The following is a 12448-nucleotide window of genomic DNA, read 5'->3' as shown; positions in this document are numbered from 1 at the left end:
ATAACGTATCAGATTGGCCGATCACATTTTAAAAAGATCGCTGATGGGTATTGGACCGGCTGATCACATATTAAAAAGATCGCTGATCGGATCGGCCCATCACATATTAAAAAGATTGGTGATGGGGGTAGGCCCAAAGAAAGGTGAAGGGGCATCCTTTATATTGCCAGACTCACCAAAGGCAGTCTGCGGGGGCAGCGGGAGGTTCATGCTGGGGGGCAAGCTGGAGGGCAGAGGGTGACCCTGGAGTTTCAGTTTGATGAGTTTCATGGCTAGAGAGAACTCATAGATATCCATGCGGCCGTCACTGTTCATGTCAGCCAGAGCCCTGCAGACACACACAAACACACATTATTTGGTTAGGGCCCTATGACAAAAATGTAAAAAAAAATCCCCGGCCCACCACTCCAGCCTAGGTGGCGGGAATGCAAACAATAGGTCCCGCTCCCGCTCCTAACAAGTAGCCGAAGAAGAAGTTGAAGCACCCGTAATTCGGTTCTAACCCCCAAATTCAGAGCCGAACAATATCCAAAACACTTCTATCACTCAGGTGATCAGCTGTTTTGTAGAATATGTCAACATACTATCGATTGGAAACGCAAAGATAGGTGCGATGACCACTTGAAGTCCAAAATCCATATAAAAAACAATGAACGCCATAGCCAGGGCACGCCCCTTCAAACCACAATTTGAGTTTATAAAAAAAGAGTTTATAAGCACTTTATTATTTATGTCATGTTGTTTTTATTTGAAGCACTAAAAACAGTGCAATGTTGGGATGTTTTAATAAATGTAGTCTTCTATCTGATTAAGTTGTAAGAATTGCATTCGTTCGCACATATTTGACACTCGTTTTGATGATTTCAATTGCTTAAAGTGTAAAAACGGAATTCATGAAAATTAAAACGGAAAAAACAGAATTTGGAAAGAAATAAAACGGAATTTGGAAAAAAATAAAACAGATTTCATAGGGCCCTATTTGGTGCTATTGTCCATGTTTTACATTTACATTAAATCATTTAGCAGCAGTCACATTTAGCCCAGAGACTTGTAGACCTTTGTCACGATCCTACTGTTGGGTAAGGTTAAGCTGGTTGGTAACTGGTGGTCATGGTAACGGTGGGAGTGGCTCCCTTGATTGGTTGATTGTGCTCACCAGGGGGATACAAGATGGGGGATATACACAGCATGTTGGCCAGTGGTTACACCCCAGCAGGATAAGACTTTGTAAAGCCATTCACCCATATGCCAGTACACACCAGAGCTAAGGAGTCCAACGGGGGGAACGTGACCGCCCGTTTCACCGTCTTTGTTTGTCAAGTGTTTGTCTAAGTATGTCAAACCATAACTGAACGAGACAGCTACCGTTCACCCCAACGCTTGGGCTATCTCCATAGCAAGAGAAGGACCAGCGCTCACCAGGAACCCAGGTGAGTCACTACACACGTGCCCCGGAACCTAGTTGCCTACCAGCTGTGGTTATACCACTTATGTGTCTCGACTCCTGCCTAGACAGAGAGACGGTTTCCCTCGATACCAGTGGGGTCGTGACATAATTGGGTTGCTCGTCCGGGATTTGACTAGCGAGTGTTACAGGCAGGCAATCTGTTGGCGAGAGAAGCGATACGGGAGTTGTATTCAGCTCATTAAAAGTTATGTGCTGTTAGCATTTGAGGAGCACATGGCTAAGGGTGGATTAGCCACTCTGTATCAGGTTCTCATGTAAACAGATGCTTGAGTATGTAAAGAACAGTAGTTAGCCAGCTTGGATAGCCAGCTTGGAAAGCTAGGACTGTGGTGATTTGTGATGATGATTTGTGGTGATTTGCAAACTAGCTTAAGGATTGTGGTTGTTGGCTACATGTAGCTAGGTTTAGCATTGAAGAGATCACGTGTTGGTATTGTTTGTAGTGGGTTGCTACATAGGAAACTATTGTTTGGTTGTGTCAGGGTAGTCAGTATGGCGTCCGCACAGGTGGATCTCTCTGAAGGGTGCGTGGGTCTGACGCGGGACCAGTTCAGGAGGCTAACGAAAGAGCAGCTCATCTCCTTGGCTGGAGTTGAGGATATTGAGTTGGCTAAAGATATCAGGAAACCAGCAATAGTGGCCTACTTGACTAGGGAGTTAAACCTGGAAGAGCTGTGGTTGGAACAACAAGGGCAAGCTACCCTTCAGAGTGGGCCAGTTGACTCATTTAGTGGTGAACAGCAGTCAAGGAGTGCCCAATCTCTTGGTCGAGGCTATACATCCCCTTTGGAAATGCTCAGGACCAGGGACCAGTTCAGGAGGCTAACGAAAGAGCAGCTCATCTCCTTGGCTGGAGTTGAGGATATTGAGTTGGCTAAAGATATCAGGAAACCAGCAATAGTGGCCTACTTGACTAGGGAGTTAAACCTGGAAGAGCTGTGGTTGGAACAACAAGGGCAAGCTACCCTTCGGAGAAGGCCAGTTGACTCATTTAGTGGTGAACAGCAGTCAAGGAGTGCCCAATCTCTTGGTCGAGGCTATACATCCCCTTTGGAAATGCTGTGTTTCCGGTGCAATAAGAAGGGGCATAAGAAGAATCAATGTCCTGGTCTGAGGTCCCGGTTTGAGAGCTCAGGTAGGCCGGTGGCACTGGTGTCTTCTGGCAGCGGTATTACCAGTGACCTGGAGGGTTATGAAGGGTTCACTTCGGAAGGGACAGTGGCAGTGTCTCAGGAGGGTCTTCAAGTGCCAGTAACAATACTGCGTGACACGGGGGCAGTTCAAACCCTGTTGTGTAAAGGGGTGGTGGATCTTCCACCTGCCTCATTCACAGGCAGATATGTATTGGTGCATGGTGTAGGTGGTGGCTACGTGCATGCACCTATCTACCATACATATCTCAAATCAGAGTTAGTTGCAGCATGTGTTGAGGTTGCTGAGACGAACAGTCTCCCAGTTAGGGGTATTGATTTGCTGCTGGGAAACGACATAGCAGGGACTAGGGTCAACCCAGAGGTTGTAGACTGCCCAGTCTACCCGGTTGAAATGAAGGAGATGAAGGCAGAGTTTCCAGAGGTTTTTACCTCATGTGTGGTCACTCGAGCTCAGGCTAGGGAAAAGCTAGCTGTTGGTGCACCAGCTCCCGGTGCCCTGTCATCACCCTTGGTTGATGAGGAGCCAATGGTGGATCTGTGTGACACTGTCTTCCCTCAGTGGTTGACCTCTGGCGTTCTAAAGGGGGTCAGAGAGCCTATCAGTGATATAGCTGCCGAAATAGGGACGTCCCAGAGTTTACGGAGTGCTGAGGTGACAGAGGTGGTGTTGCCATCTGAGGTCGGTGGTGATGATGTTGCAGAGTCAGATGCCAGAGGGGTTGTTAGCCGTTCTGAGATGTCTAGGGCTCCAGAGGTAAGCCAACCCACGTTCATTCAGGGGCAGAAGGAGGATCCTTCCCTCGAGTATGCAGTTAAAGTGGCAACGTCTGCTAGAGAGAGTGACGACGTGGCAACAGGTTACTTTGTGAGAAAGGGGATTCTGTTTAGGAAATGGAGGCCAGCCAGTAGACCTGCTAGTGAGGACTGGGCCAGTTATGAACAGATTGTGCTACCACAGTCTTACCGTGGAGAAGTGCTCCACATGGCACATGGCCCTTTATTCGGGGGTAATTTGGGTTTTAAAAAGACCCTAGCCAAGGTAAGCAGGCAATTTTATTGTCCAGGGTTACGCAAGGACGTAAAGGAGTTTTGTCGTCGGTGCCACACCTGTCAGGTGGTGGGGAAACAGGGCAGTAAGCTGCCAGTTTCTCCTTTACAACCTTTACCCGTGGTACGGGAGCCCTTTGCTGAGATAACGATTGACTGTGTAGGGCCCTTACCGAAAACCAAGGAGGGAAACGAATACCGGTTGACTATATTGGATACCGCCACAAGGTATCCGGAAGCTATTCCACTACGTAACATTAAGACAAAAGTAATCGTGGAACATTTGCTTAAGTTCTTTGCATGGGTTGGTTTGCCCCGCTCTATTCAATCTGATAGGGGCTCCAACTTTACAGCCAAACTTTTTCATCAGGTTTTGTCCGAGTTGAATGTGGTGGTCAAGCATTCTTCACCTTATCACCCAGTCTCAGGGGGCCATTGAACGGTTTCACGGAACCTTAAAGAACATGATACGGGCCTTCGTTGAGAGTCAACCTAAAGAGTGGGATGAGGCCATCCCTTTTCTGTTGTTCGCAGTTAGGGACGCCCCCACTGAATCCTTGGGTTTTAGCCCATTTGAATTAGTTTTTGGACACGAAGTTCGTGGGCCATTACAGCTCTTGCATGAAGGCCAGGTATGACCGCAAGGCGGTGTGCCGCGTTTTTGATCCAGGTGATTTGGTCTTAGTTTTAGGAGCAGGACCACGGGGACCGTTAGGTCCTATGTTTGCTGGTCCTTACAGGGTCTTGAGGAAGGTCGGGGACCTCAACTACGTTGTTAGTACCCCAGAGAGGCGGTCTAAGACCCGACTGTGTCACATTAATGCCATGACAGCTTATAAGGGAGAGGTAACTGAGGCAGTAGTGACTTGTGTTCAGAGAGACCTCCCAGAAAGTACAGAGGAGCTTAGTGATGTGGACTCGTCCCCTGATGTGGTTAATGCTAGGTTGTATAATACCCAGGCTCGTGCTGAGTTGGAAGGGAAGTTGGGGTACCTTACTGATTCCCAGCGGGGGGATGTAGTGCGTCTGATTGACCTTTTCCCTTCGCTTTTCAGAGCACACATAGGGCGGTACATGATGTGGATACAGGGTACGCTGACCCTGTGAAACAGCATCCATACAGGCTCCCTCCATGTAAGAAGTTGGTGGTACAGGAGGAGGTAGACTATATGATGGGCATCGGGGTAATTGAGCCCTCAGACAGTGCCTGGAGTTCCCCAGTTGTCTTAGTTGCTCAAGAGGGCAGAGCAGATAGGTTCTGTGTTGACTTTAACGTTGTCACAAAAGGGGATGCGTTCCCTCTTCCTCGGTTAGAGGATTGCATTGATCAGGTGGGGCAGAAGAGTTTTGTGACCAAGATCGACCTCCTGAAAGGGTACTTTCAGGTACCATTAACAGAAAGGGCAAAGGAAGTGTCAGCTTTTGTAACCCCAGATGGGCTGTATCAGTTCAGGGTGATGCCTTTTGGCATGAAGAATGCTCCAGCCACCTTCCAAAGGTTGATGAACTCCCTCACCCAAGGGCTAGGAAACGCTGTCACCTATCTAGATGACGTGGTAGTGTTCAGTGACACCTGGGAAGAGCATGGGGAGCACGTCAAGGCTTTATTTCAGCGGTTGGCTGAGGCAGGGCTCGTAATCAACCTGTCAAAATGTGAGTTTGGTAAAGGTACGGTCACATACCTTGGTCATCAGGTGGGATGTGGGGTGGTGCAGCCTCGGTTGGCTAAGGTTCAGGCCATTGCGGATTTTCCGACACCACGCACCTGCACTCAGCTGAGAAGGATCTTGGGGATGTGTGGGTTTTATCGCCGTTTTGTCCCTAACTTTGCAGCAGTGACCGCCCCTCTTACCAATTTATTGAGGAAGGGTGTGAAATGGGACTGGACAGATAGGTGTCAGGTAGCATTGTCTCAGGTTAAAACCATTTTGTCTATTGCCCCTGTTCTCAGAGCACCAGAGTTTGAGAGGCCATTCGCTCTCGCTGTTAATGCCTGTGATGTCGGAATAGGATCCTCTCCTACAGGCAGGAGGATGGTTATGAACGGCCGGTGGCGTACTTCTCAAAGAAACTCAACTCACATCAAAGAGTGTACTCTACCATAGAGAAGGAAGCTTTGGTTCTAGTCTTAGCAATTAGGCATTTTGAGGTCTATATTGCGGGAGGTGAGCAGGCGGTGGTGGTTTATTCCGACCATAATCCCCTAGCTTTCTTAGCCAGGTTCCGTAGTGCTAACGCCAGGGTATTTCGCTGGGGTCTCATATTACAGCCTTACAACCTGGTGGTGAAGCATATAGCTGGCAAGGACAACGTCATTGCTGATGCTCTCTCTAGGGTGTGAGACCTTGTTTATGACTGATGTTGTATGTAAAAATGAAATGTAAGCGCACAAAAGGATAGGTGAAAAATAAATAAATAATTGTGGTGTTTTTGTTTTGTTTATGGGGGGAGGAATGTCACGATCCTACTGTTGGGTAAGGTTAAGCTGGTTGGTAACTGGTGGTCATGGTAACGGTGGGAGTGGCTCCCTTGATTGGTTGATTGTGGTCACCTGGGGGATCCAAGATGGGGGATATACACAGCATGGTGGCCAGTGGTTACACCCCAGCAGGATAAGACTTTGTAAAGCCATTCACCCATATGCCAGTACACACCAGAGCTAAGGAGTCCAACGGGGGGAACGTGACTGCCCCTTTCACCGTCTTTGTTTGTCAAGTGTTTGTCTAAGCATGTCAAACCATAACTGAACGAGACAGCTACCGTTCACCCCAACGCTTGGGCTATCTCCATAGCAAAAGAGAGAAGGACCAGCGCTCACCAGGAACCCAGGTGAGTCACTACACACGTGCCCCGGAAGCTAGTTGCCTACCAGCTGTGGTTATACCACTTATGTGTCTCGACTCCTGCCTAGACAGAGAGCAGGTTTCCGTAGATACCAGTGGGGTCGTGACACCTTTCATACATGTACTCCAGATAAACTCAGGTCTGCTAATGATCTGTCGCCCATTCACACATGAAACACACAACAGGAGATAAGCCTCATCAGACGTGTTCACACATCCTAGAGATACTCTATTCCCTGTAGTATACTTAAGGGCTGGCGCCTGAGTAGAGTAGGTAAGAGGCCGGACGGGAGCAGGAAAAGTATGCAATGGAAGTAGCAGTTTTGTTTTTACAACACATCGAAGATGACGGGTACCAGTACCAATCCCGAATCCCTGAATTACAATCATTGCTAAAAAGCATATTTAAATCTAAACAAAATAAAAAGGATTCACCTTAATGGTTAGATGATTTTAATGGAAGTAAATACATGCATCAAAAACGGTAATCACAGGTCACGTAACTCACCAGATTTGGGCCAGGATTGGAGGGGGCAGTCCAGACTGGAGAAAGAAGTTCCTGGCCTGGTCCCCTAGGGATCAATAGAGGTGAAACAGGTTATCCAACTCCAAGCTAACTGTGGGTGCTACCATCCAAGAGTTATCATAACTACTGTAGGTGAGATTAATATGAAGGAAGATTGTTTCCTATAGTGCATTAGGCGTTTGTGTTTGTGACAGATTTGAGCATTACCTGTGATATACCCTCCAGCAGGGGCAAGACTGTGGAACTGCTGATCATGTTTGGCCCTTTCATCCAACGAGATCATAAACACATCTGATACTGGACCTAACACACACACACACACACACACACACACACACACACACACACACAATGTGGGACAAGATGCTCTGGGTCTATAGTTCAGATCCAATAGAGAAATTAAGATGAAAGAATGAGCAGTAAAAACAAAACCAACCTGCAAATGTGGTAGGGAACTGTGCCATGGTTCAGTCAGTCTTCAGATAGGCCACACTTAAAACAAAAGAATGACAACAGTGGTTGTGATCAGGTGCTTATGTCTGCAAACGCCCTAGAATATAGTTTACTTCCACTGGTGTGATGCAGTGCTGACATTGACTCATTAAAAAAAAGTTCCCCCTCCTACTAATTGTATGAGGGTGGTAATTGAATGAATAGAAGCGGTAGTGATCTATTTTCCTTTTCATTTGATCCATCAACCACAATAGCGCCTGTAGGATTTCTGTTCCACTGACATCCATGCAGCAATCCAGAGGGACATTGTAGCATTGTTAAAACAACACATTCATTTTAACGGATTGAAGCACTTCAGTACTCAAAAGGAAAAAATATCTGTTGATAAAGCGGGGTTGTTTAGCACTGATCAATTCCGTCTGTGACTCAGACTGGGAAAGAAGCGAATTGTGAATGGTTTCCGTGGCATTCTCAGAAAAACATCAACCTTGGTTAATAGTTCCACACCGTCCGTCGCAACAACAGAACACAACTTGTTGATCTCCCCTACCAGCATATATTATAATATCTATTAAACACAGAGCCGTACATCCAGGTGAGAAGTTCACCTGAAGTTGGGAGGCAGGTCTCCAACATGTCATCTTGGAGAAAGTTATCCTTATGTTACCCCCTCCCCTTGTCAATGTCAGATAACGCTTGGTGAATTATTAGATTTTCTTACAATAAATTTACTTGAGTCTGTCTATTAGATAACCACTAATAAAGAAACGATTTGTATCTGGGCCAGTATAAATTGTCTTCGGGCAAGTAGAATCCGACCCACTGGCCCGACTGGCCAAGTAGAAAAAAAGCTTAGCGTTGAGCCCTGCAGTTAGATGGCAACCTTGCGCACGCACGCACGCACACACACACGCACGCACTAAAACCACAAACCACAATTCGATTCTAAAACGATTATTGATGCATCTCGAAGCAAAAAAAAAAGTATGTACATTTCCATGCAGGATTTTCAAAAATATATACATACATCTGAATTTGCTACTCAGTTTGCTAATCACTCAGAATAATTAGCTTATCTAATATTTTATTAGAGTAAAAGATTTTGTCACAAATATGACTTTCTATGAACAATGCAAAAATCAATGCAGCTTGCATTACAACACACTATGGAAGTAGGTAAAAAATAAACAGATTTAGTTTAATTTTCTTTCTAATCTTTCTTTTCCATGTCATTAAAGAAAAAGCCGCTCTTAGTCAATTATAAGAATAAGAACTTGTTTGTCATTCTTGTGCTGGCTGTGAGTGCATGCTATGCGTAGGCTGAATCGCAATTGCGTCCAGACAAATCAGATTGGCCAATACACATTGAAGATAAATTAAATAATTTTAAAACTACTCAAATTATACCTCTCTGTCAAACAGAATGTTGCAGGAGGTGAACAAATTTTATAAAAACTAAAAGGAACTAACTAAAACAAAAATATATATAATTATTTATTTCTTTTTATTCCGATAATTAACTTATCTGAATCGAGACGGAATCCTTCTACACAGAATCGCGATGCATCGAAGAAATCGATTATTTTCTCCACTCCTACCAAATGATAATAGCCTGACAGACGATGACAGACAAATGCCACCAAAGATATAAAATAAAGAAATTTAGCAAATTTTAAGTGTTGGCATTATCTATGGGTTTTCACAGCCCAAAGCACTGCTGATCCTGCTCATTCTCAGATAGAATGATGATTCATTGAAGATTGGATGATTTTGATTAACAGACAAGCTGGAAATTTTATGCAATCAAAATGTGGACAGTTATAAATCAGACACATCATACAGCATGTGTTCTAAATTGTGTGCAATTTGTACATGTGGCTTTTAGAAGTTTTTCAAGTTTCACAGTAAAGAGAAAACTATGCAGACACCGGTCAATAGGGGTCCACGAAGCCCAAAGGTTCAGCATGTGAAGTAAGGCTTGTATACCAAGTTTCCGATATTTTCGGCCTCCAGGTGTCTAGGTTGACCTAGACCATTCAATAAAGCGTCCCCTATAGGCTAAAATGGCTCCAAAGTTTTTTGCGACCTGCTTACCACGAATATATATTTGATCGAAATAGGCTTTGCTGTAGGTATTACGATTCAAAACATATTCCAATGGTCGCAATAAGGCATCCAGATATTCTTAATGATGGCATGAGTGCTTTCTGGCCCGTTATCAAGTATATGCCAGACAGCTATGAAAATCCTGGCACATATTTCCTGCATACTCAGTTTGCAAGACCCGTCGTTCAGAAACTAATTTAAACACTCAGAATGGCATTCTCATCCTCTACTGTTACATGTTCTTTGCCCATTGAAGGGAGAGTGTGTGTTTGTGCGTTTACGTGTGTGTTAGCCTTTGTTTCTCTGACCTAGTTAAACTGGTTACTTAGCATCCCCCTTCCCTGATTAAAATCACACGCACTCACGTTTTGTTTGTGTAGATATTAATCTAACAACTTGTATGGGGCTTTGAAATTACTATGTTTACAAAAGAGTAGCTGATTGTTCATTATTACTCCCTTACAGATGCCAATACCAATGACTCATCTGTAATAAATAACACTGTACTTCACTGATGAGTAGGAAAACTGAATTAAAGTTGAAATTTCAAACTTGAATAGCCATGCATCCACCCGCATGTGTAGCATTTTTTGCAACTATCAACCCCTAAGGTAGACGTGGGTCCCCCAGACACAGTCAGGGAGAAAATACACAGCTTTTCAAACTGCTTTGACATACGAATAGGTTATCTTACACGGTCTTTGTTTGTGGAAGCCACTGCCCTTTCATATACGCACACAACACTCCACAAATCTTCTTTCTCACTGAACCATTTCCCCTGGTTTTGTAATTGTGAAACTAAAAGGTAGCAAGAGCGCCTTTGAGTGTCTAGAAAAGCGCTATATCTTCAATCCATTATTATTATTATTATTATCAATAAACATGTGTCCTTATGTGGGTTGGGTGGATGTTGGGAATGACTAACGTATGGGCTGCTTGGGGGAATAGAAACATGGGCTTAATAATGTGTATTAACCCACTCGTCCAACCTTGAATTCAAATCCTTACTGGGTTTGGCTACAAATAGTTTCCATTCCTTTGGAAGTGGAAGCCTCACCATTCCAGAGTTGTTGACTGTGATGGCGTAATATAAATGGCTCTCGCCCCCATAGCACTATTCTGGTCCTACCAGACCCTCGTACTTCAATTCATTTGTACAGAAGGTCTGGAACTGCCCAATTGACAAACGCTCACTCACTTGGAGGCGGGTGTCTGTTGAAGTTTTAAAATGATTGGATCTGCCCAGTGCCACTCTGGATCTGCCATAACCAATCGCATAGCGCTTGGTCGTGACGTATGTCATGCGACGGGACCGGCTCCTTCACCACCAACGGAGCCAGCTGGAAAATCTAACTTTTCCCGAACCCGGTGGGGAGAAGCGCCACAACATCATGGCCACCAACAAAACTCAGCAAAGCTCGTTCTTGCTCCGATTTGATCGATATTCGGCAGCGATCCCACAACAGACCGATTTGTTTCTCTCGTATCCTTCTCCATTGTCTTCCTCTGACAACAAGAAACTGGCGCGCAACCTCGATGTCATCGCTCTCAGCTAGGGATGGGCGTGAGGAATCGATTACTCGAGTACTCCTCGTTACAAATGAACTCGGTTGGTGGACAGGCGAACTCGAGTTTGCATATACACACACAAACAAAGTTTTCTGAAGCAAATGTATAAATTTTCTGTGCAGGGCCACTAACGCATGCCGTGGGCACAAAGCAAATTAAATGTATCCATTTCTGTGTGGCGCGTGCCATGCCGTGTGCAGACACGCCAGAATTCAAAAAGTTAAGAGATGGCGGTTAAAGCAAAGCGCAGCGAAGAATTTAAATACTTTAAAGAAATAGGAGATCATAAGGTGAAATGTAAAATATGCCAAGCGAAATCGAGCTACCAGAGTACTACAAGTACTATGTGGTAGGGCCCGACCGATTTATCGGCCTGCCGATTTAATCGGCCGATTATAGCCTTTTTGAAAATAATCGGCATCGGCCAAAAAGACGCCGATTACAACCGATCTTTTTTTTTTTTTTTTTTATAAATGTTATTGCGATTAGTATCCTGCAGATTGCGCTCCTACTCGCCTTGCTAACTAACAACTTTAGCTGGAGTAAAAAAGAGGAGATTGAATTTTACCGTACAACATGAAAGCACGCTCGCTCAGGCAGCTGCGCGCTCACCTCACCAATGTACACAAGACGCGTTGTTTGAGCATGTTGTGCCTGTTTTTCTTTAGGTCCCAGGCCATGTTAATTTGTTATACTGTAGACTCTAACGGTGAGACCATACTGCTTAGCACGCACGTGTTAGTCACAGCTCACGAGCGCAGCACATTGGGAGTTAGTTATTTATTTTACATTTTACATTACACTCATTTTTTACTGTAAATGTATTCTAAAACACTCAAAGGTTCTGCATTCAATTCACATATTCGTCAAAAGTGTTTAAAGTATATTTAAGGTATCAAAAACTACGTTTTATATGTTGTTTTTTTTTTTTTTTGTTTGTTTTTTTTAATCGGCCGATTAAATCGTAATCGTAATTTTTCTCTGAAAATAATCGGCATCGGCACTCAAAAATCAATATCGGTCGGGCCCTACTATGTGGCAACATATGCTCCTGAAACACAACGGTGAGTTCGGGAAAGCAGACCAAGTGTGTCGGCTATTTTCACCGCCGCAAGACGCAGCTGTAATCACGGCCGTGTAGTGAAGATCACAACGCTGAGTATTTCCATAGTCCATTTGCTGCCGTTTTATTTGCAGCTTTAAATTATTTTCAATGGTTAGGCTACTTGTTTCGTTTTTTTATTTTTTTAAACTGTTACAGGCCTTGGTTCAACGTGATTAA

The 12448-nt window shown here is 44.6% G+C and overlaps 1 protein-coding gene across 5 annotated transcripts in view; it reads right to left on the bottom strand.

The window, feature by feature from the left end:
- The window catches only part of itsn1 (intersectin 1 (SH3 domain protein)), a 120688-nt gene that overhangs the window by 98855 nt on the left and 9385 nt on the right, over positions 1-12448 (bottom strand). For all 5 annotated transcript variants that reach the window (XM_060072405.1, XM_060072406.1, XM_060072407.1 and 2 more), the window contains exons 2-5: positions 7475-7530; positions 7246-7341; positions 7021-7084; positions 177-328 (exon numbers count right to left, since the gene is read on the bottom strand). In XM_060072405.1, coding sequence (XP_059928388.1) covers positions 177-328; positions 7021-7084; positions 7246-7341; positions 7475-7502 — 340 coding nt within the window. In that variant the 5' untranslated portion in view covers positions 7503-7530. The remainder of the gene's footprint in view (positions 1-176; positions 329-7020; positions 7085-7245; positions 7342-7474; positions 7531-12448) is intronic.

This window comes from Gadus macrocephalus, chromosome 15, assembly GCF_031168955.1.
Source record: "Gadus macrocephalus chromosome 15, ASM3116895v1".
NCBI classification, from domain to species: domain Eukaryota; kingdom Metazoa; phylum Chordata; class Actinopteri; order Gadiformes; family Gadidae; genus Gadus; species Gadus macrocephalus.
The sequence above is the reverse complement of the archived record's forward strand: the minus strand, read 5'-3'. Positions and strand labels throughout refer to the sequence as shown.